This window comes from Magallana gigas, chromosome 8 (genome assembly GCF_963853765.1).
Source record: "Magallana gigas chromosome 8, xbMagGiga1.1, whole genome shotgun sequence".
Classification (NCBI taxonomy): domain Eukaryota; kingdom Metazoa; phylum Mollusca; class Bivalvia; order Ostreida; family Ostreidae; genus Magallana; species Magallana gigas.
In genome coordinates, this window is record NC_088860.1 from 38,415,887 (window position 1) to 38,442,504 (window position 26,618).

The 26,618-nt window shown below is 33.5% G+C and overlaps 1 protein-coding gene and 1 long non-coding RNA gene across 2 annotated transcripts in view; one reads left to right on the forward strand and one right to left on the reverse strand.

Annotated features, from left to right (window-relative positions):
• Window positions 1-26,618, reverse strand: part of LOC105344137 (DNA polymerase lambda) — a 39,328-nt gene that overhangs the window by 7,080 nt on the left and 5,630 nt on the right. The window contains exons 3-6 of the mRNA XM_066069672.1: window positions 25,752-25,859; window positions 25,373-25,552; window positions 23,773-23,901; window positions 22,303-22,471 (exon numbers count right to left, since the gene is read on the reverse strand). Coding sequence (XP_065925744.1) covers window positions 22,303-22,471; window positions 23,773-23,901; window positions 25,373-25,552; window positions 25,752-25,859 — 586 coding nt within the window. The remainder of the gene's footprint in view (window positions 1-22,302; window positions 22,472-23,772; window positions 23,902-25,372; window positions 25,553-25,751; window positions 25,860-26,618) is intronic.
• LOC136270852 (uncharacterized) lies at window positions 995-25,757 on the forward strand. The gene is made up of 3 exons (XR_010708729.1): window positions 995-1,332; window positions 22,316-22,480; window positions 25,622-25,757. It is a non-coding gene; the product is annotated as an uncharacterized lncRNA (long non-coding RNA).

Genomic DNA, 26,618 nt, shown 5'->3' on the forward strand with positions numbered 1-26,618 from the left:
GCATGTATATATCTTAATGATAGTATGTAATCATTCCATGATTTTTGAATTTTTTATACATTTTTACAAATCACCATAAGACAGATTGTATCTTGAAAGTATTTTGATCGTTTATTGCTTGCTATCCTAGATATATGTTTTATCAATGGTGATCGTGAAGACGACCTTGTTTTAAGTTCACGCTAGGTTCACTTTCCTGCAGGGCGTTTACGAGCGAGACGAACCCTGGGGTTAATCAATGGTAATGACTTGTGGTAAGATCCGTTCACTTCGATAATTACCTGTGAATATTAATGACAGATTATCCATCACCCTTAGCTGACAACTTGAAGTCAATGTGATCACCGTCCTTCCGTCAAATTGATGCGGCTGATGAATGACAATTGTTTGTGACCCAATACTTCACAGAATCAACCGTTAAACAGTTGATATCAAATCAATGACACCTACTATTGCGATGCCATGTAAAGTTACCAAAACCCTTTTTCACAATATAGCATTCGTTATACATAAAGTTCGGTTGATTTTTTTAACAAGAACTGCGAGGAAATAATACGAGGAGGAGGAAAAGATGAAGACAAACGTATCCAATGCGAGAAAACAATAGAGAAAACTTTGCTTAAAATGTGCTTTTTATTGAATGCAAACTTTTACTATCTTTGAACATAACAGACTCGGTTTCCAGACTGTTAGAAATCAACTCTCAAGAATGTTTAATTTATTTTTCTAAATAGTGCTCATAAAAGCATTCCTTACATTAAGAAACGCATTTCTTACCAAATGCACATGTATATAACAACACATCTATGCATTTAACTGTTACATCAGCACCTTGATATAATTTTCTCTTGTATAGATAGGTTTATTTTCGATGTCTTTTGCAACGAAAACTACATGATAAACATAACTCTTACGTATGTGTCTGTCTGTTTTGTGGTTAAACGTGTAATTATGTTGTTTTTGCTTTTTTTTAAAAAAATTGATACACATAAAATTTTATAAATATACACAAAATAACAACAATTTAAAGTAAATTACTTATGCAAATCACATTCCACTTCCCGTTTAAGTTTATTTACGTTGCATCACTCTTGGTTTCGTCGCTTTACTGGCATCACCGTTCACCTTGGAGCACAGGTGGACCAACCAACGATAAGAAGAGAGCATCAATTTCTCACCGCCAGAGTGTTGGGATTTTGTGAACGTGAGAGAGAGAAACAAATTAAAAGAGTGTGCCGTTACCGTAGATGAGTCACCAATCAGAATGAACAAGCAGTCCTAACCACTAATCCTTTCTCGCTGGGTCCTCATACATCAGGCGAGGGCATGCAGGTAATTACTTAAGAATGCGTGTGTGGAATGTTTAATTATCTAGCGAGAACTGCAGACTGTGACATTTGTAGAGACGTGCTTCTAGATTACCTACTGTAGAATGGATGGCCTCTTTCTCCTTCTATGAATGATCAAGATTTTTTTTAATTAAAAGAGATACGAAGAATAAGAGTCATCACTTTTTGGGTGTTATACAGAGGGCATCTACACACGCACTTTCATGTACATGCATATGCGCAAATTATGATGTACTTAAAGACAAATGCTGTTCATATTGAATACAATAGTCGCTCCTTTATTAGTCCCCTAGCGGTTTATACCGGAGGGGACTATAGCTTTCCTCTGCGTCCGTCAGTCCGTCTGTCTGTCCAACTTCAGTTTTCCACACTTTTTTTCTTTATGCGTTTGAGGAATAATACGAAATTTGCTGAACAGCTTCAAAAAGTCAATCTACAGATCAAGTTTACACTTTTGTAACGTCTGGTTGACATATAATCGAGAAAATTAATTTTTTATATTCCATTTTTTTAATGTTCGGGTTCGATATTCTGCATAACAGTGCATTGTTTTCACAATTTCCACAAACCGGTAGGGGACGTTTATTGCTTATGCAATACTCTCAGAATGCTTGTTTTGGTATGTTTTCTACGTGAACATGGTGATTTTTTTGATTGATATTATAGTTTAAATATATTTTAACTAACATGTATTTGCTCGTGGTCATTTTTGACCTGTTTCTTTAGTATGAACAGTTCGACAGAAACTACTTTTTAAAACTAAAGTGAAAATGAGACCAATATAGGAATTTAATGACAAAAATATGTATCGCTCATAAAAATACAACGACTTTTTTATACAGTAACCGTCGAGACTCTACAATCAATGAAGTGAATGCAGGGTGTTCAATACACACTCTGTCCTGTGAAAGTAACAGTACGCTTACATCTATACAGTGAACAGATCGACACTATAAGGGAGATCCATCGTTAAGCCAAGGTCCCGGATGTCCCTTGTTAAACTATGAATCATAATAATCTCCCAGATATTGTGTATCAGTCTGAACCAGGCGTCAGAAATAAATCGCCTCATTCTGTGGCCAGTCCTGCATTAACTGAATGATCACCTATCGCAATCCACATTTAACAGTCCATGTAGCTCAATTTTCAATAGACCACGAAGCTAATTCAACATATTACGTTTAACATATATCACACAGCTACTTTAACACTTCCCGCAGCTAATTCAACAAAACACACAGCTCCTTCAATATATCACGCAGTTTATTCAACATGTCACACAGCTCTTTCCACATATCACGCAGCTATTTCAACATAACACACAGCTCCTTCAATATATCACGCAGCTAGCTCATTCAACATATCACATATCACGAAGCTCTCTTAACATATCACGCAGTTCATTCAACACATCACACAGCTGATTCAACATATCACGCGACTCAACATTAAACAGACCATGCAGTTCAATATTCAATGAATCATGTTTCTGCTTTGCAGCGATACTAAACGTCCGTAAATTCACACTTTTTTGAAACCAATCCTGATCTGAACTTTTTTCCTAGTCAGTCCATATCGGTCATTTACGAAAGAGTATCGAGAGTATGTTTTATAATATCTCTGAATAAATTTATTAAAAAATAATTATACTGAAGTAAAAACTTTCTCTGAATTATCAATCGAGATAAGTATTTGTTAAAGATAAAATCCTTTCCCCGTCTTTGTTATTTTCAAAACAAGAAAACTTTTATGGAAAAAAATCAAACTCAATTTGAATAATCTAATAAATAACAGTGATAGACGTCATCTGTTCTTTAAAAAAAATTTTAAAGACAATTTTGTCAACAAGATATCACAATCATGGTACTGAACTATAAATGAAATGTATGCGACAAATGTTTGCTGTTGGATAAAGCATGGATACTATATTAAAATGTTGCAAATCAGAATAGGTGGTTGGATGTCAACTCGTGTCCGCCAATGATGATGAACAAAGGAATATGGACTTGGATTTACTGTATAACCGGGGTTTTATTGTCTTCTTTGCGAAAAGCCAAAGTTTCTTAATTGATACAAATATAAATCGTCCGTTTTTACGTCTGCTGAAGTAACGGCCATTATAATCAAGGGCAACAAATATGATATTAATTTTCTGACATCGCTGCATCACGTTCGATAGGTACTATAAGATACATGTATGTTTGATTTTACATATTAAATTAATCAAAAACACGGACAATTATTGAGCTGATAGGTAACAACTTACATAAACTTATGGTAAAGAGTATGAATGAAGCCAATAGGCGTTGTGTCTTGATAATTAATGATTAACCATTATACATCTTAAGGGACATACATGTAACTTTGATCGTGGTGTTTAAAGATCAAGGGGATTTTTTCAAAGTTCGTGACCTAGATAAAAAATGATAATTACAAAAATTGTTTTTTTTTTCTCTTTGATCTTCATCAAAAAGCATCGATCATCAATAAAGCATTTATCTTGTCCTAAAAAGGGATTAATTTTTCTCTTTTATATTTTGACATGTAAAGACACTAAATAAACATATCCGTTTACTGACTTTTATTCCCTTCATAATTAAATTTCATCACACGTACACTGTATTCTTTAATTTTTCTTTTTTCTGGATGAAAAACTGCGACAAACATTCTACAAAGGATATGACAGACAATTTTCTCCGAATAGTGTAATTAGCTTTCAATTGGATCTTACTTAATACAATGAGACTCTGAATCTGAATGTTATATATAATATAACAAAGTCGGTCAACTTAATTAATACAAGACTGTGTGTCTCGGAAACTAGGCTAATTAACAGTCTACCACTTAACACCTAATTGTATATTAAAAACGTATTAGAATTAACAACCAAAATGCATCGAATTTCCTTAATATTCCAAAAATGCCTGTGGTATGCACAATGACTGCAATTCATGCAATTCATGCAATTCATGCATTTCTTGAAAACGACATTTAATTAAATGCCCAGTACACAGCAAACCTAAACAATGAAACATTAATAAGACACTGTAATACAAGAGTTGAATTGTGTAATCAATCTTGCAAAACATTCAATACATGCATTCTTTTGTCTGGGCGGCCAAGGACTAGATGAATTCCTTAAAATTCTTTCACGGAATTGGTCATGTCCCAAGAATGTCAACAGTGCCCACCTCTAAAATCAGGATAAACTCACTAAGGGCTAAGCTTCTCGAGCGCTAGCAACTACGTTAGTCTTTTTCACTGGAATACGCATGCTCGACTCCATAGTAGGGGATTCTGGGAATACTGACTACTTCTGTAGTCAAACTGTACCATTTGAATTTCGTTTTATCATCTTCACATGAACTTTTGTGTTTATTGTAAATGTCAAAAAAGTAACAGTAGCTTAGGTCATATAATGCAAAGTTATTCTTAATATTATAACAAATAGCTAGCTTTGTCTTAAATTTCCGGCAGGCTCGGAAAGCAACCTCGGATATATGTTTTCCGAGATTGCCGGAAAGGCCTTGAGAAGATACGCTTGCTACAAAACAGTACCAATGGTTCTTGAAAATTGTCACTTTGAAATTGAAATTACAGTAGAAACATAATGATTAAGGCACAGTAAATGATCTATGCCATTGCCGATGCGAAGCCCACTCTAGATTCACAACCCCACTATAGCCCGGCACAATTCCAATACACCACTGTGCCCCCCTGTTGTTAATTAATCGATTCAGAAATTTAAACCAATGTTTTAGAAATCTGCTTCTGTGTTTTATGACGGCTACAGCGCCAGTTCACCAATCTTTTTAAAAGATAAGCGGTTAATGGCACTCATTAATGGTGTCAGTCTCACTTTTACTGAGATATACATAAAATACATGTATATATAAAGGAAAATTGAGACTGAGATTTAAAAAAAATGAGCTCATGTAAGCTTCACACGGTTCCTACGCCGGGTCGTCTAGATTACAAAGTAGAATTCTGTGTTACAAGAGACATCAAATTTCATTAAGAAATTAATATTTTATTATAATCAATCCAATGTATCTATATATGAAATAAATTGACGTACCTAAAAGCAGTTATGCAAATTTATTAATTCACGTTATCTATGCATTTATTAATAGTTAATGTTTATAAACCACCCTTAAACCCATCACAAAATCTAATGTATAAAAGTTGTATTATCTAAAAGCTCACTCATATCTCTTAGGTTTTAAGCATAATAACCATATCACACTGATTATTGTGCAAACAACGAAGCCTACTTTCAGTTTCTGACGATACAGATACCCACCCACCCCCCCAAAAAAAAAATAAGAAGAAACCGACAACAACAACAAAAACAACGTGCTTTATCTATACACAAGCTTCTATTGATATATGTTTTCTAATTTTCAGCTACGAACGAACGACCTTCATAAATATATAATAGAAGCACACGTCATAGCCACTGAATTTTCCCTCCGATTTCACAAAGCTTTGATATATCATGGCCAATTTTCTGATATCGAAGTTCTGATGGAACTGCGTTTTGCGTAACTTGGGGAGTGTTGAATGATGCATTCCTGAAACAAGTCTATAAATTTCAGTGTGCAAGCCTTTGCAAGGCATGCAAAACAAACATTTCAACTGTCTATCATTCATAAGATTAAAAGAATCATAGAAAATCATTATTTTTGCAATTCGAAGTAGTGTTTGAAATCTTAAGCTTGCAGAAATGTTGTTATTTGACAAAACAAGGTGCAAGTTCTAATACTGCTTGTCGATCTACCAGCATTTTGTTCATTTCAGTAATTGTATACAATTATGTATAATCTTAATAATGCAACAATTTTATTTTTTTTTTTCTTGGCGTGCCGCAAATCTTCCTGATTAAGCAAATCAATTTTTCTTACTTTGTTTTCATTATTTCGAAACAGTTTCAAGTTTCATATAATGACCGCTGTATGATTGTCGTGAAATGCCAACATTCTGTAGACGACACGGAACAAAGGGCTGCGTCTCTGCTGACGTCCTACTCATTTCTTTTCATACGTAATGTTTGGATAATACCGTCACTTGGTGGCGAGGCATGAAGTCGGTGACACAAGACGAGAAGAACACGTGGTGCTGTGTAGAACCAACAGATACTCGGTCACTCGATCGGAGAATGGCCTTACATTCCTTGTATCCCTGACTAACATGAATCTATATTTCTCTCTCAATACTAATACTTTCTTTTAAGTGAATGAATCTCTCTCTCTCTCTCTCAACGATTAACTTTAATTCTTAGTATCCCTGACTAACATGAATCTATTTTTCTCTCTCAATCCTAAGAATTTTTAATGAATCTCTCTCTCTCTCTCTCTGAGAGAAAAAAGAGTTTTGATGGATAGTGCTTTGAGTTTGCGCGCACAAAAATAACAGAATGAGTGAGGTTTCAGTACCTTTGCAACAGGTAGAGTAGCTAGAGTTTGACAATATAGATAAAATCATAGACTGTTTTTATTTTACTTTCACTCGGTGCTAGCTAGTTTGTGCGAAATAACAGGACCGATGACCCGTGCTATAGAAGTCTATCAACTTGTCGATTACCTGGAGGAACGTCAAGTAAAGACCAAGAAAACTCATTGATGACGACACAACGAACATGTTATCATTACTTTCTGATGATATGTGGCTGTCAATAATATTGAAAAGACGCACCCCATGCCTTGATCTCCAAACACACTAATTTTAACTTTCAATACTTTTGTTGTCATATACTACAGTTTTTAATAACAATAATGTTTATCATTCCAAGTACTTTTCGTCATTTTTTATCGCCATTTTAATAAATGCTCAGTTTAAAACTAACCAGAAATAAGGAAATCATAATCAATGAATACTATAAATATACAGTCAAATATGAAAATAATATAAAAATTCTATATAATATGTAACTTCGTTAAATCCTATTGTTGTTGAAAAAACATTTAGAGCACCAAGATTTGAGATAAGTAATGTTTTGGAAGCGGCGAGAATTTCACTTTCAAGAGGACTCTTTGTAATTTCAAAAAGCATTGCTTAATCGTAAGCACGGCATTGTTTTTCAAATCGCTTGTACTTGAACAAAAAACCAACAAACCAATAATGATATCTAATTGCATGTGCATCTATACGCACGGGTTAAGCAGTAATTCGGTAAACAAAGTACATATATACGAAAACAAGAGAAGAAATGGAGAGAGCACAATGACTTCTTACATAAACACCTACTGGTTTTTTTATAAGGCAATTCTGTTGAGCAGACGATCGACTTAACATACCACGGTGACATTGCAGACGTCTGATTTGAAATTGAGTTTTTCAGTGGTGACATACATTTACATGTACTAATACGTATACAATAAAAGAACGTTTCACCGAAATTATAGACTTAAGTAGGCCTCTTGGTTATTATATATCCTGATGCAATCATACACTGTCGGATTTGTTTACAAACTGAGCTGGGTTTTTCCTTTACGTAAAGGTTCATAGAAATACCTGGAGAATTCTACTTAATACCGCGTATATATAAAATCATGTAACAGGAAGTTAGAGTATTTCACTGACGGGGGAAAACCCGGATGTTTTTCTTTTTATTTCAATGATTTTATTCTAGGTCAAAATGATTTCACATGGGGAAAAAAAATAACTTTATTTTTACCTTTATAACATTCTAGAATTTCCTATTATAATTTATTCCGCGTGTACTTAGCTGAACATTTTCATACCAGATCTTAAATACAATATATATTTTTTTTTAAATGAAAAAATCTTTCGACAGGTAAATACAATATACATGTACATGTGAAGGCGTTGCCTTTCATTATAAAAACAAGAGGCATTTCAAAAATATACTAGTATGCAAAGGCACTCAAAACTACGTCAACATGCAAACGTTAATATATTTTAATAGAGACCAGGCCCCAGAGCCATAAAACTTAGACAAGCTCACTTTTGATCTCAGTCTCACTTTTCCAAAAGGAATATATTAGAAGTGAGACTGAGATCTAAAGTTAGCTCGTCTAGGTTTTATGGCCCCGGGGCCTGGGTTGTTAGATGATACATTTTGCGTTTATGCCAAAACATATGGTCAAATTGGAATCAAATTATGTACGTACACATCTTCTCAAAACTCGTTATCACAATGAGGTTGTATTATTCATTGCATTTTGAGTGTGCGATGCATGCGCAGTATATCAAGGACGCTAACGCTATTTGATGTATGTAAAGTCTTGTACTTCCCTCTTCTGAAAGCTTATCTTCAGCACAACAAAACGCCTTGACATCAAACGTTATCATGATCCCAAAAAATTCTTTGCATATTTGATCAGCTTCGTCTGTTTTGTGTGTGTATGCAGCATGGGAGTTCCTTTAAATCTTGCTTTGGATTTCAGAATCATATTACAATGTATACATGTATGTATATTTCACTGTGTAAAAGGAACGTCTGATATGGGAAAAAGATGAGTAAAAATTTATTTCATACAGCATTATCTTTCGGCGGGCAAATAGACCACTCTACACTTTACATAAGTTTTGTCCCCTTGGTCGCCATCTTTAGAGAATACACCAGATTTCTCACAAGAGCTTTGTTGTTAAGAGGTTTGTAACGTTGTCATCTTATATCCAAATTCCGTTTCCGTTGTATATTTTGATTGCCCAACAATGGGGAAATATAAACATTGAATAAAAAAATTAAATTTCATCACAGGGCGCACAAATTCATGTACATGTATTTTGTACATGTGGCTCAAAATGGGAATCCGTTTGACGTATGGGTTGACCCAATCAACCCACTTTCTGCATCTTTGAAGATGTTGAATATGTTGAGCTTCACCGATAGAGTTCAATGACACAATCTGAACCCCCCCCCCCCCCTTCAAATAAAAGAACGTCTTAGGTAATATCAGTAATATGCTGTCTCGTTAAATAGAGAGAACATCAATTTAAAAAAATATCGGAATTACGAAGAAACATAGAATGCATCATGTGTCTCAATTGAAAACTCGATCAAAATGTGAATGTTTCGTTTCTAAACACGGTCAATGCATTATGAGTCACTTCATCCAAGTTTTGTTCACTTTTGATTGTCCACCTAGTTTTGTCATTGGCCAACTGGACAAAGACCCACAAAGAGGGAAATATTACATAGAATGTTAAATCAATAAGTCTTATTATACAGATGTAATCATATATATAATTCATATATACATACTGTTCATGTATATATCCCATTTTATTTGCATAATATAATTGATATAGCGGGAAATATTTTATAACAATGAAGTATAGATGTACAGAATTTATAAAAGATTTTAAGAAATTGGGAGAGGGAATGGGGTTTCACAAAGGATCAAGAAAGATATCAAGCAAAAGTTCTAGCTACCGAAGAAGTACATGTACGTGTATTACCTCAATAAGTGCCATAAACTGTAATTTCTTGAATTCGAAAAGATATTTTTATTTACCAAGAAAATGCTATGTTCAAACAAATGCTTTATTAAAGTTGTGTAAATTGTTGACAAAATATCAATTCCGTATTTGTTTGAAAATTCCGTACATTGTGTAGTTATCATGACAACTTTTTTTAAGACAATATTTTTTTTTATAAATTGTCTGTTCTCAACAGAGAACTCGTTCGGACTGATTATGGAATATGTACATATAATATGACTTGCATCTGTTATGTATTTTTAAGGTATTTGAGTGAACGGATGGCTTAAAAAATTGCACTGAATTAATTGCTCTCTTGCATCGGTTACAGCCGAGATTTGTTGGGCCGGCGACACACGGATTTACAAGTTTAATTTTAATAAGACATTTTATCTATATGATTTTTTACAAAACAACGTTATTATTGTATTATTATATTAGTATTTATCAAAAAAAAAAATTTAATCTTTGAAAAAATAACCTTGTTACCTAAGTGCTTAAAGAACAAAATTGCAAACACGGGTCTAAACTTTAATCGGATATTACGACACAAGTTCTAAGAAAAGCAGCCTGAGCCTATAAGACATAATCATCTTTTTATATGTTTCATTAATTAAGGTCTGTCCCACTATTTGTATCAGGCTTTGAACGATTTGCTTCGTTTGAAAAAAAATATGGTTACAAAATGTCATTAAAAGAGGATTTTTTAATACACAGAAACCACGAGTAAAGGCATGAAACTTCATACCGAGTTTTTGTTTCTTTATTGCTAGCAAACACTGATTAATTATTTTTGGGCCGGATATTATGATCAAATTGTGACGTCATGTCATTTTTTTTTCAAAGGCATAAGCTAACAGTGTATCTTTTATGATGATATTTTCTTTATATTTTATAGCTTTAATTTTCAATTCAGACAAACATTTTTTTTCTCGTATTTGCTTACCCGAAGTCTTACATTTTCTAGATGCTTAAAAATTAAAAACAATACGATAAAGCAGGATGCGATTACTGCCTACGTTTTAATTCCTAAAGTCTGGACATTGTAACTTTTTTAATCATATAGTAGACGGGTGGAAAGATTGTTAAATGCCAAACATCAGAGAGAGAGAGAGAGAGAGAGAGATTTAACTTTGTAACTTTAATGCTGTCGTCATAATTAGTAATACACGTAGATGTAAAATTGTTAAAAAGACAATTCAAGCACACAAGATACACAATAAAACGGATAGAAGGTGAGATACGGATGCAGTGAGAACACAATGGACCCCCTGTGAGATAAATAAATTTAATTATTCATAATGGTGAGGCCATGGGTACGGCAGAATGCGATTAGAATTGTTGACTACCCGATGAACTATTAATGTGATGAAATCAACTTACCTCGGAAGCAGTAGATGCATGATTAAAAACATCAAGTGGTTTTTTTTTACGTTTATAATACATGTACATGTAAAAACTCGTGGTAAATTTTTTATCGCAGGTAAGTTATTAATGCCATTTAAATAATGAAAACTCCCGCTAAGAGGGAAAACGCAAGAAATGTCATGTTTTCGAACTTCTTCTGTTCGTATATTTAATACATATACATAAGTGACATTTAACTACATGTAGAAGTATAAAATATCTGCTATTATGCGGTATGAAACGCACGTGTTCCATTATTTTCTTATTAGCGCCAATTAACTGTCTATACTAACGTGGGTTTTTTTTTTTTAATTTCACTTGTTAGAAAAATTTTAAAGCAAAGTAAATATGTTCGCTACAGTGCTTAAAAAGATGAGTAGGTGTACATTGGCAGACTAAATAAAGTACAGTGCCTTTGACTTGGTCTGATCTCTAGATTACTTATGTAAAACATACATTATTTCTACCTTTTTGAACACCGAAAAGAGGGCGGTTGGGGGGGGGGGCAAATTAATGAATTCATTTTAAACTGAATGAACATTAAGGTCTGTAATAAAATCCCACAGAAACCCTATGATCAACATGTTACATAATTACATACTGTACACGTACATCTACATGTACATGTACTGTACATGTACATTTTTCATCTAAAGCAAAACATTTTACTAGTTTGCAAGATAAACAAAAATTATTTTGGATTTTAAACTGTGAAGAATTAGATATATCAAACTCTCTTGGTAAATTTTTACAAAAGGCATTGCCTTAACTTGCATTTCCTAGTCAAATATTGGTTTTAAACTTTTCAATCATATGATAAACTATTTCAGATTTGTATGTACATTTGTATTTTGACATATTTATGTATGGGGTTTAACATAATAAAATATACAGAAGACATTGTATTGAGTGTATAGAAACATACATATATATACTAATTATAAATGTTCATGTCTGTCCTAGCTCTTTCAATCATCCAACTCTTTCCCTCTTGTACATGTTTATTGAATGTTTTATGTACATTGGATGCTGTATGTACAATCTTCATGTTGCCCCTTGAGGGCCCTTAATTGGTAAATAACGAAATTGAAATTGTATTTACAAGTACGAATGATACATGTATATAAAAAATAAACTTTCTATAAAATTAAATATTTTATTGCGCAATAAAAAAAAAATCAAATGTGGGCGAGCGCATTTTGTCAAACGTCAAACTTAACTATAAGCTATAATTACGCTTTTGTCAAGTTTTGTAAATCGTACATTTAATTCAATACGGCGAGTTTATAAACGATTATCTGCTTCTTCATTGTGACAATATTTTCCGTAAAACTTTGTCCAACATCACCATATCTGACCACTATCTACCCCCCTGAGGCCTGTTACTTCTGTCGTAGGGCGTGTGTGGATGAGTCTTCGATCTAATTAACCGTACAAGCTTGTAGCCTTGTATGTCTGTAGATTTTATCGTGATGTAAATAAACAAGCACAGCTTTTCTCTATTGGTTTTGTGGTTTTTATCCGTGCTTAGTGATCGAGAAAAACGCTTAAACCACCCCACCCCCGCTTCATGCAAAAATTTCAGTGACGCCTTGCGAAATGTCGATTTCTTTTTACAGATGTTAACACATTTTTCGATAATATGTACCTTTGGTAAGCTTAAAGCAACATACAAGTCGTTTTTTTACATTGTTGATTTTAAACAAAAACATGGATTATTCTTAAATGAGAAAAAAAATCAGTGAGGGTCTTAACGATAAGCAAGTTATTTTAAACAGAAAAAGTATTTTTTTTTTTTGCTAAAGCTGATCGAACCGATTGTTTATTCTACTATGCATATTTTAAATTAAAAGAAAATTTAATAAGAACTTGAAAGAAAAAATTTCAAAAGACTGTTTTGATATACTAACAGTCAAAAACGTAAAATATGTCTGACATTTGTGGGGTTTAAAGTTGTCATGAAACTATTGACATATTTGATAACAATCAGTATGTGTGACAAAAAAAAAACAACAACAAAAATCAAACACCAACCGATTATGTAATTAATAACAATCTACATGAACATGTTAACCAAAGGGGTTTCCCCATATAACTGACTCAATATTAGGTGTAAAATTACGAGGACCAATTTTCCGACCCATGAATTATCAGGTCACCAGAACAAACGGCTATGACGTCAAGCGGGCACTGGGGTGAATCTTCGCGTGTGGAATGTTAGTACATGAAATATCGCCGTCTAATTGGGATCTCGTGTTTTCTTAATACGAATAAAAAAAGATAAAAAATGTTTTCCTTATAGATAGGGTTTGAAGGAAGTTTAAAACTTCGTACAAATGTAGCAATGAAATTTCAGACTCGCCTAGCTTTCAATGCGATATATACCCACAGGGCCCCTAACACTCACATTTTAATCACATTTTCCCTGGGACTCCCGGCTTTCGTCTCTGCGTCACTCATCGCAAGGGTCACTTGGTCAGAGCTTCCGATTTACATACTTCAACTCTTGAATTAAGCAACCACATACACACGTGTTGTTAATGGTCGAGACAATGGAAGAGTACATTTATCTTTCTCTCTCTCTTTCTCTCTCTCTCTCTCTCCCTCCATCTCTAATGTTATTCAACCTAACGGTACATTACTCTCTCTCTCTCTCTCTCTCTCTCTCTCTCTCTCCTCTCTCTCTTTATCAATCAATCATGTTATTTCAACCTTACGGTACTCTTTCTCTCTCTCTCTCTCTCTCTCTCTCTCTCTCTCTCTCTCTCTCTCTCTCTCTCTCATGAAATCACAAAAGACAAGTTCAAGAAAAACTTGCACGTACATGTATACTGCTCAGTACAAGAAAACAATTCATGTACAACACAATACGGCTTAGTATCATTGTTGTTTCTTTATAATTGAAAGATTTTTAACAAACAAACAAAAAACCCCAGATATTACAACGATAAATCCCGACTAAACCTTTATAATCCTTCAAAATTCCCTGACAATTTTACGTTTCTTGAGTCCTCTTGGGAAATTAAAGCACACCTGACATATAGATAAAGGATTTGATATCGGTCGTATATCGTCATCAATGATTTATTTCTTTATACGCTCCTCGACACTTACACAGAATACCAATCCGTTATTTTACCGTATGCATTATTCACCACAAACTTACATCACCAAAAAATTTATGCATTGCATGGGATTGTTAATGTGTTAACATTATCAACACATGATGTTTTGTTTATATCTATATGACGCCAAAAACAACGCTGAAATTATATTCTCCGGTAACAAACCAAATCAAAACAAAACAAACAAATAAGAAATATCAATCCTAATAATTAACTCGATAGCCCTGTGTTGGTCAGTCACAGAAGCATTACTTCAAGGCGGAGACCAATCAGAAGTTTGTGTTCGAGTCACCGGGGTCTAATCAATTTATAGGGTATCGGGTTACACCGCGCTGACGCAGTGTTGATGAACGCAACATGAATGTGTGTTGTTGTTTAGGGAGGGGAAAACGGTATAACAAAATATTGATCCGTCTGTGTATCTTGAGATTTTTACATATCCAAAACAACGAACACTCACACTATTACTCAGTGTTATATGCACTGTTCTACTAAAGTATTTAGACTGCCAAAAAGTTTTCTAGCTTATGCTTATAAATTATGCATTATTAAATAGTCTTCCCTTAGACCTATTGCTAGTATTTCCTCGACTGCATTAATATATTTTCCTTGCATTTTTGATTAATGCATTTGTGGACAGTTCGATCCTTCTTTAAATACAGATTTAGCAGAACAAAAGGAATCATATTTTATATATTTTATTTTTCACATAATAGGCATTATATTCAACAAATATATAAAAAAGGAAATAAAAACATGAGCAATACAAAAATTATTCGTAGCAATCTTCTGTGAAAATTGGCTACCAACCATACATGTATAACATACGTGTAAATAAATAACAATGGATTAGCATTAAGTTTGATTGTTAGCGGTTTAACCGTGAAACGTTTATCATCGAAGAAACGAACACAGATGATATTCTTAATACGACACAAAGTACACTGACAGTACATACCATCACAATAAGCGATTAGTCAAAGGAAAAATAGTTCAGAACACCTTTCCTTTGTTTGTTTTCCTTACACGATTCATTCAAACACATTCAACCAATCTCACAACCGTAATGATTTTAGTCTGTTGGAAATCACGTACTTTTGATGATTTTATTGTCTGTTTTTTTTCCTCCGAGAGTTTTAGTAACACAGCACGCTATTAGGTGACCCAAAACTTGAAAAATAAATGTTCCGTAAATATTTTTTCTCGAAACTTTGCAGTTTTTCTGAAATGTCTGGAACACCATTTCTTCTCGCGTGTAAACAGAATCCATTGAACTTTAACATCTCGTTTTCCGACACCATCGAAAATGACCGCCTGATTTTCACCGTCACTTTGGGTGCAGATTTGTCTGGACAAACTAATTTTTCTGATTTGTAGAACTTCACGACTTCTGGAGACAGACGTTTTAAAAGTTCGGGATTGACGCCTTCGTAAATATCCCCGACTGCATGTCGTCTGCGGGACACGTATTTCTCATCTTCTTCTGTAACTATAACAATGTCGTCATCACTCTCAATGTCTTCTGACAACACGAATTTTGGTCGTCTGCATTGACAATTCAACTTTTCCAAAATGTCCATCCCTGCCGTTTGCTCCAGCCGCTTTTGCAGAGCAGGGTCTATTCCATCGAAAATGTCTGCGAGGGCATCCCTCCGCTGTGAATTGTACTTGTCAAACATCCCACCTCCTTGCACAGTCATCGCTTGGCTAAAAGTGAACACAAAGTATGAACAAAGTCGCTCAACGATTTTTTTTCTAACACTGACGTTCGGCAATAGCTCTCTGTAGTGAGACTAATGACTCGCTATTCACCGCGCGCTTATATACTGGCTGAATATTTTAACGCATGATCTCAGCATTGTAAAAGGTAGAGGCTTCCTGTTCTGACGTCACACGGCGATCGTTCATATAATCTGATTCACCTGACTAGAGATGGCAGGCGCCGATTAACCTTTGTATCAATACGATCTCTAACATAGCTATGGAGAACACAAAAGGGGTCATTAAATGACCATAATTGATAAAAAAAAAATATATAATGATAATGGTGCGCGTGTTCATAAACGCATATCATATATCTGAACGTATATACAAACAAGCATTTTATTAAGGTTGTAAACGTTGCTACATGTATATCTATAACATGAAACAAAAGAGATAAAATGCAAACAAAAGAGGGACATGGTTTGTAACCTCATTTCAAGTGGTTGTTCTTCATAACAAAGACCAAAAATATATTTCATGATTTTATTTTCAATAAAATTAAATAGAATAGAAATCATTTGATAAGAAATATTAAAATAAAGGAAAAACTCAAGATTAAATGAAATTAAAAAAATGCCATCCTATATCTAGCCACAAACAGTGACTACCAGAACCAAGCCCAAGATATAAACAAAACATCTGTTTCATGAAAAATATATTTCATTTTGATTTTTTGAAATATGTGTGTAAACGTTGTGTATTTTCCACTTCTTGTCTGGCAAGAGAATTTATTTCACTCCCCCGCTTCTGGATTACTAACGGAAGGGCGCTCTCTTCTTGATATTAATCAAATACTGCGTAGATATACACACACCTTTACGTGCACATATCTCTTGAATTTAAATAGAAAATGGGGATTTCCAGCGTGTGTTGATACGGTTGCTACTAAATATAAAACCAGCTGGGTTCCTCATAGCAATATCCAAACAACGCATATATAGCTCATGAATGGTTTCAGAATGACTATGTACATGTATCTTGCCGTATCAAGTAACTGTACAAAAGTGTCAAGATTTTAAAATTTACGTATCAAATAATGTTTGTTGATGGTGACTTTAAAGACAAACGCAACGTTCTTCAGTTTTACATGTAGATCATTTTCCTTGATATATTATTTCTTCTTTTATTTGCATTCAAGCTTGTTCATGACCAAATTATCAGGATTCATTACCAGGCTAATTTTTAAGTTTGAACATTTTGATTTTTTTTTCTTTTAATAGCACGTAAAATGCACTACAATGATTATCAATAAAGTCATATTATATATTTTCAATTGAAATTATACATGTATATCTAAAATTAAATAGAAAAATACACTGCATTATCATATATAACGTGAAAATATGTTGAAATAACGTAGTGAAAATCTTTATATTGCGGAAATTGGGAAATTAGAAAAAATGGAAGATAGGTCGTGTCTGACCTTAAGAACACTTTTATGTAATTCACCCGTAAGCGAACAATCAAGGAATGCGTTCGATAAGCCCGACCGGTCAGAACTGAATGATGTGGGTCTACCACCCTATTTGTTTGAATTGGAAAATATAACCCTCTTTCTGCTTCCATGACTTAAAGAATAATTCCATACCCAGGCACGTATCAAACATGTTTCTTAAATTTACAGATTTAAAATTGAATAAAGATGAAGTTGAGAAGGGAAAATAAAGAAATTAACAGTGAACATTGAATAGAACGCTAATCATAAATAACACCCCCACCCACCCACATGTTAGAATTTCCATGATTTTCGAGAAGTTATAAATTCCCCTTATTTGCTTGTCAAGATTCTTTGGATTAGACTGTGCCACCCCACCCACTTTCAAAAAACGATGCTACTTGCCTGATACCCCACCCTTTGTTGCAAAACCACTAGAACTGTCACACTCAAACACTGAATTTGCTTTCGACGTTTTTGAAATCAGTTGATCTTTATTGTTAAAATTAACCATTATATTACTACTTCCCTTAGCAAATTGCCTCTACGATACAGACATATATACATATAGTCAGTGGGTTACATGTAAATGAGAAACTGTCTATACCCACAGGCACCTGACATTATCAATTATTCTCATAATAAAAAAAACGTATAATATATTAGGTATCTTTAATACTTTTTCAGTGATTTTAAGATAAGACATAAAGTGTCAGGTTTCTGTGTTACACCTTCATTGTGTAATGTTCACGCAACTTGCGTTGGAAAAACCTTAACATTATACTTTTTTCTACATTTATTTACCATAATTTGTGGTTTAAGCATCAGCTTGTGATATGCACATCTGAATTTTACAATCCTTTATTTTGAAAATTTAAATAGAAAAAAACCACTTCATTTTTAAACATTGTAAATTGTAAATCAAGAAAATAATACATGTATATTTATGGTACATTTGTATGCGTACCCATGATGTAACATTTCAATGTGTCCTATTTCACTTGAATTTACATGTAACTGAAGTAATAAATACATACATGTATGAGTATTGTACATTCTTCGATTCAAACCAGCAGCGGGCATTTTTATAAAGACATATATCTTGACACAAACCACGTTGTCTGATATATTTTTATGCAAAGAATTTCATCAAGAATTGAGAACAACAATATTTTAGCAAAACTATAAAGGAAAGGAATTAAGGGGAAAAAAGCATGTTAATTTAACTTTAATTTTACGTGTGATTGTGTGTGTGTTTGTTTCCACGGGTCTTCAATGCCTACAACTTTGAATAAAACAAAATTCAAATGCTCACTTATAGAAAAGTCAATATATTTACATGTAACTGATTCAATGTTAATGTATCAAAACAATTACCACATGTATATTTTTGTTCGCTATAATAGACAATCTGTATTGTATAGTTTTTACAGATATTTTAAAATCTATAAAGATAATTATATTGAAATATTTTAATCCATGCATCGTTAATTACGTCACAAATGTTGACATCCCAAAAACAGCCTTGGTCCAGTTAGCATTGTTAACGTAATTAGCATTGATTTCCAAGTATTCTTACAGACGTCATCTTTACAAGTCAGAACTGCACGTATACACTGTCATCAGCAACTGCTGTCTCTTAAGCACCAATTAAAAGAGGGATCAATTTTTGTCGTCTTAATATTATAAACACTGGCTTCCTGATGTTAACAATGCAACATTTCCATGTAAACAACGTGTTTGCTGCATCATTGAGGAAACCCCGGGAGTCCTCAATGAATTCGGTCAAAATCAGTCTAAAAAGCTACTTTTAACAAGGGTTTACGTTAGAATGATATCTACAGCATATTGTACATTTTCCCAACCTATGTACACATATTCTCCATTTCTGGTATTAATATCATAAAAATTCGTAAAATAAAAAAAACCACACACACACAAAAAATCAAAGCTACCAATTCAAAAAAGGGTTCATTTCCCTCACCTCGATCACCCCCCCCCCCCCCCCCCCCATTACACGGCTAACGCCTCGGCTTTTATATTTCAAAACAACATTTATCAACCTCGGAGGTTATTCTGCAACATTCACGATAACTCATACTTTATTTCTTAAATAAGAATATTGCTGTTAATACATGTGAGATTATTGTTACCAGATATCACGATTTTAAACAGAAAGAAACTAAATGTGCAAAATAAGATTTTAAAATTACTAACAACTATGTCTACTATTTCTACACGCAAAACTGCTTTTGACATTGGCGCAGATCTCAAATCGGTGGACGGGGTATCAGGGGAGTTCAGAAACCTTCTTTGAATATTTAGACCTATTAAATTCACATTGTCAAATAGTTGTTGCTAAAAACAGACGGATATTTCTCCATTGAGACTAGCTGGTTGTTTTGTGGTTTTATCAGTTTTCGTTTAACACTGATTTCCATGTATTTCGAGGTTAAGCTGATCCTTTCTATCAACTCTCGTCAAAGGAAAAAACCTTGAACCATTGTTCATTTGAGAGACTATTTTTTGGGAGTTGATTTTAATCATCTCTCCTATGCAATTGCTCTGGTGAAACGGAAGTGAAACGGTGTTTTGGACTTGAACACTACTGTGGTTTTATTAATATTCAAGGGTATCAATTTTCGTGGATAAAGTTAAAATCACGGTTTCAAGGATACTTAAATTCGTGGCCAATGATCCTTTCAATACAAATTATTAGTAGAAATTGCACTTCAAAGAACACTTAATTTCATGGATAAACTTAACAACGAAATCCACGAAAATTGGTATTTAACGAAAATTGATGAAACCACAGTATTTTATTCTAAACGATTATAACATTAGTTTATGACCAAAAAAATATCATACTCAAAATTGTTAAGTTAGATCTGATGGGTAATTTGCTGACTACCCAGCGTCCTTAAAGATCAAAGCATAGAGATCAGAGAGTGTAGATCTCCGTTTAATTATTATCGTGTCCTTTTGCGTCTGACAACTGATCATCTGTAACTGATGTTTACCAAGAAACATTGACCAGTTACTGCAGTGTTCACGACGTGTTTTGTCACCGTCAGGTTCAGAAAGGTGAGGAATCGGTTTTTATCTCTCTCAGAATTTTGATCAAATTGTAAACATGTCCAGCATAAAGGTGATCTTCTTTGATGCGCTAATATGCTAGTAGTATTTAATCAGAATGACTTAAATTTTAATGATATAATGGTATACAAAATTAATGCAAAAAGAGAAGTTACACTTTTCTATTCTGTTCTATTATGCTGATATGGCAAATCTAAATTCATTTTTAGACTTCATGTAATAAGTAATAAGAATGTCAGAGTATAATATCAGCGACACTTTTTCCTTCTTTTTAAATCCAAGGTCAATAATATTTAAAGGCCATGGTCATAATTTTACAAACAATATACATATGACGCATGTTTATTGTTTGTTTTAGAAAAAAACTTCCTCAAATCAAGTCACCTGAAAACACTCAAGGAAATTAAGAGTAAAAATACCTGGTATTCACTTATTTTTACAATTTCTAGATTAACCTAGAATATCTTGACACTAAATCACCTATAAATCTAAAGCAGACATACAACTTTAAAGAAAAAATTGTTTGCTGCATTATGAAAAAGTGGATTTTGGACAAGTGGAAGGACGGACAGACTGACCATTCACTATGTGTCATCTGCAAAAAAAAGGCTTCAAGAGAATCTGACTAAAATTTGCTGGTCACATTTCTGGCAGTGAATGCTTTAGAGAGATAAAATGGGGACACGTGATTTACAATATACTGTACTTTCAGTTGTCTGTATTCATTTGGTACTTAGAGCGTCAAGATCTAATTGTTACTTGAGAACTCCACGAGATGACTTCTTGTTTTTTAGTGCTTCTCTCCACAAAACACAGCAACAGTTGTTTATGAACACCCGATGACCCTCAGCATGGGATGATAGTAAGAAGAAACCTGACTCTTGGTTCAATTCGACTTCCAATTTTAATATACAGTATAGTCAAGCATATATATACAGATAAATCAATAGGCCACAGAGTATTAACTAGTTGTTGCAATAATGTACGTGGCTTCTATTTCTTTTCAAATCTGAAGTTTACGCCATCTTCCATCACTATATATCAGCTAAGCTTTTAAAGTCAGAGAGTAGGTAATAAGTACGAATCAAATACTGTTTTTAGGGTAATATTCGCCCCTCTCGTCCTAGTGGTCAGCGGGCAATTTTAAGACTGGGCAAATTTCAATGTCTCAAATTATCTCTCTTTTAACACAATTGTGCCTGGGTGAATTCAATACTGTGCAAAGTTAATGTAATACCTTCCATTTGCAAGTGTAGAAGGGCGAAATTTGCAAAAGTATGTGGGCGAACATTCCACGGGGCGAAAATTACCCTGTATACACTCCGTTAATTTTTTTATATCACCATCATCTTTTTTTGAGAAACTGGCTCTCCAAATTTATGATCAAATTTTAAACATCTGTAAAGGCGGCATCAGTCTTAAAATTGAAAAAGACAGGAAGATATGCTTTTACATGTACAGAATGACCACTTAATTTTCTCTCCCTTCCAGCCTGACAAAGAGTTGGCAGAATTTAAAGGGCTGGATGGGCAAGTGGCCATTTTGTGACTAAACAAATCTCCTTCAAAAGAAGAATTCTGTATAAAGTAGATCTGATGGCTATTTGTTGACCATCCAGCCTGCTTTAGAGTTGGTCACCAAACAAACAGACAGATTAACAGACAGTATGAACACTTACCACTTTCTTTCAGTTTGGCCAAGAGTTTAGAGAAGAGCCCTTTGTGAGATTTGCCATCAGGGTGGGTCACCAGAACATCCACATCCCCACAGGTTGGCTTACCCCGGCGGTAGGACCCACAGCACTGGGCGATGACCCCGGGGGCTAGGAACTCAGCAACTTCTCTCACCTGGAACAGGTAATGAAAAGAGAAAGCTTATCATTTTGAATAACGATGGATGAGTTTTTAATTGATAAAACCTTCAATTAGTGATTTAAATTACTATATTAAATGATTAACTATTACTTTGAGCAAGTAATTTTGCAAAAAAAGCCATCATTTTGTTGTTTATTCCACAAAAAAACAACTGATACCAAGTATATAAGGGCTGGGTTTCAGTTAAAAAAAAAACAAATTGCAGGCTCTCATAATTCGAACCTCATGAACTTCTCTCTTACAAGAACAGCTTTTGGTAAGCAAGTTTTCCTATAAGCCTATAGTTTGTAAGTTTGATCCCCAAGAAGATTTGGATGTATTGTGGGATTAATCTCTGTTATAGTACAGTTACAGGAACAATTATTCACCAAAAGTTGATAATATTTCATCTATTCTAATACCGATTTACCATATTTTCAGCAAAATAAACATTCTATTTTTGCAAATACTCCCACTCTAATATGAACTTATTTCTGAACTGAGTGTGCTTAAAGTTCAAGCACCTGCCAACAGTAGTTGCTAAGAAACTGCAATGGAAATTTGGTATGGACAGATGCACAAATAAACAGAAAGTTCATGTTAGATTCCCATATACAAATTTGTACAAAAATAAATGCCATCATATTGGCATGCTAAAAAAAAGAGCTTGCTAAAATTTTGTAGTTGCTGAGAAAACTGCGACGTAATATTTTTACAAAAGACTCACAAAGGTTAAACAGACTTTACAGTAAAACCCCTTCTCCCTCAGAACCGGAGTATAATTTTATCTATGATTTGAAATGACATATAGTATGCTAAACTTCTAGAGCAAATAAAAGAGTATGTACTGATACATTGGATAAGTGTACCTATAACCATTTGCTTTTTCATTACTAATTAAGTAAAACACAGCATACATGTAAAAATATCTAAGATTTTCAAATGTTACATGTATCATGATCATACTCTTTTACCCATCACCTAGCTATGCATAGAGGCCCAATCCCACAGTTCTAGTGTAAATACATCATAGATGAACTTTTGCAATAATGTAGCTCCTTATTTTCTTTTAAAAGATGCAATGAAATATATAAACTCATTTATTCTTTTATTCTACATGTACATGAAGTACATGTACATAGTAGATGAATGACAACTTGTACTGGGAAGTTCATGACACACTCTCGCCATTTATGTATGTAATATACCCACCGACTGGTTTTTAATTTTTTTGGTGTAAATGGTAAAATAACAATGTAACACAGCTGCTGTCAATGGTTTATGATGGAACCTACCACTTGTTCTATGGCGGCCGCCTCCGTTCTCGGCATCCGATCCAAAATGTCCTCATAATGCTTCAACCCAATCTTTTGCTGATGTGTTAGCTTGGCTTTTGTATGAAGGTCATCTAGTGTTCTGAATCCCTGAAATCAATAAGCTCTGAAGATTGAAGCTTTCTCTCTCAATAAGTCTACCAAATTAAATGCCACATTCTCAGATTACTTTATTATATATGAGTCTACCAAATTGAATGCTACATTCTCAGATTACTGCATTATATAAACATTTTTGACCAACTTTGTTCATTGTCTATTGTATAGGTGATAGCTGTATTAATGAGTGCTGTGTATACACCTATTCTACGTATGGATACAGAAATTCATTTTGATGATATGCTGTATTCACAAATTAACACTAGTTTTTTTTTTCAAATACTGATCAGGACACTAATTATGCAAGCTTAATGTGACAAAGTGAGAATTTTTTTGCCACAAGAGTACAATATACTTGTACTATAACCATTACATGTACTACTAGTATTACATTACATGTATCAATATCTAAAATCCAACCCACAATAATAAAGTGGCTTGAGATTAAAATTGGATGTTTAACAAAAAAATAATTAACATTATTCTTGCTATTTTTAAGTGTAAAAGTATTTGCCAAGTTTAAATTTTCAAATTTTATATTGCCGGTAAAAATTTGCAAGAAATACTTTTAACATTGTTAGTGAACAGAACGGCTATCATCATACATCTAGTACATGTATGATGATTTTACTAAAATTGTTTCACAAAATAAAACTTTAATTATTTGCTCAAAATTAGCCCCTTGAACCCCTTAAATTCTCATCGAGTTCCCTGACTAACACTGCAATATGAAATTCCCTAAAACAATTTGTTTTTTTAGACTGTACAATAAATTTCTAAAAGTTTCATTCCATAGTAAAAATATTTATCCACCTAATATCCACTTAAATACAGTATACATTAAATCACATTCTAAAAATTTCAATTTTTATTATTACCAGTATTTGGGGTTTTTTTTACGTCAGTATGCTAGCTGTTTTGCTGAAATATTTGTCACTGCTCAAATCATCGAATTAATACAATAGGGTGGCTCCATTTGGGTTCATTTACTTTCAGTCATTTTAATTCCACAGTGTTCAAATTTCACGATTTCTAATTTAGTACCAATCGCGATGATTTTAATTTCACGCTGCTAGAAAATCCATTGATCAGAACATAAGCATTAAAACTTTATTAGAAACTAATGGTAGTATTCATGATGGGTTTAATTTTGCAGGAAAATGATGAATCGCGAACATAGTGAAATTAAAACCATCGTGATTATTTGCCAATCTACAGTACTGTGGTTTCATCAATATTCGTTGAATACCAATTTTCGTGGATTTCGTTATTAAGTTTATCCACGAAATTAGATGTTCATTGAAGTGCAATTTCTATTAACATTTTGTATTGATTGTATTCACCACGAATTAACGTATCCTTGAAATTTTGTTTTTTACCGGTACGTTATCCATGAAAATTGATACCCTTGAATATTAATGAAACCACAGTATATTTATTTACATGTACATTGTTTACATACCTGCTGAAACCACTGCCTGGCGGTATGGGCCCCAGCTCCCCATACGTTGGTGAACAACTCAATCACCTTGATATCTTCGTCCGCATTAAATTCGTTGAGTTTCCGAAGCTCTCCACTTTCTGCAATTTCCCATATCTTGTCTGCCAGTCTGGTCCCGACTCCTGGCAATGCCCGGGCCTCCTGTATGTATAATTGAATGCATTAAAAAAAAATTACAAAATTCAAAAATTCTATAATGTTTATCTACAGAACTCGGAGAAAGTCTGCTGGTGGATTGCAAAGAGTAGAAAAAGTGTTGACGTTCCTGACTGACAGAAATTATAGAGAGAAAAAACTGAACTTTGCTAAAAATAGAAAAAAGTCAAAAGTTGTTCTTCACCTCCCATGAAGATATCTGTGTAGGGTGTTTTCGAAGCACCTGGATTGCTTTCTGATATCCAAATGCTCTCCATTGATCACTTGTAGACTTGTACTTTTTCACCATTTCCTAAATTAGATGAAAAAGCAAAATCTTTTATCAAATATGTCAATATTGAAGAACACTGGGAGGGACTCATTTTGCTGAATGATATAAGTATATGTACCGGTACTATAGCTTCTATTAAATACTTAAAATCTACTATTCAATCCTCATTGTGTTTTATCTGTTAATGATTTCTGATTCAGAAAAAATGGTAAATATTAATAATACAGTCAAACTTCGTTACTAGATGGGGCTGTTGAAAAACTTTGAGATATCCGAATATTCCAGATATCGAGAGTTATAAATACTTTAAAAATAGGTGGTTGGGACTTAAAAATACTTCGACATATCCATTGTATTCGAGATATCGGTGTTCAAGATATCGAAGTTTAAATGTACTATGCTGCAAACAATACATATTTAAATCAAATGTTAAGACTAAACCATTGGATTTTTTCTATTAAGCAATTAGTTAATGTGGCTGTAAAAATAATTCATATTGAATTTTTTTTTCTTTTTAGGTTTTTCATCTATTAGTAATGAACCAGGAAAGGATAAAATGTTATAGGCAAGCTAATTTAAATTCTGCTCTATTTAGAAAGAAAACACATCATAAATTGAGGTTTACCATAAAGCTGAAATGGAGGGGCATATTTACAGTCAATGTGGTTTTAATTACATGTAAAAACTGTGGTAGTTTAAAATCAGTAGAACATTAATTAAGACTATGACTTTTTCTGTAAAAATTATTTATCAATGTGCAAACCAATGTAAATGTATCTA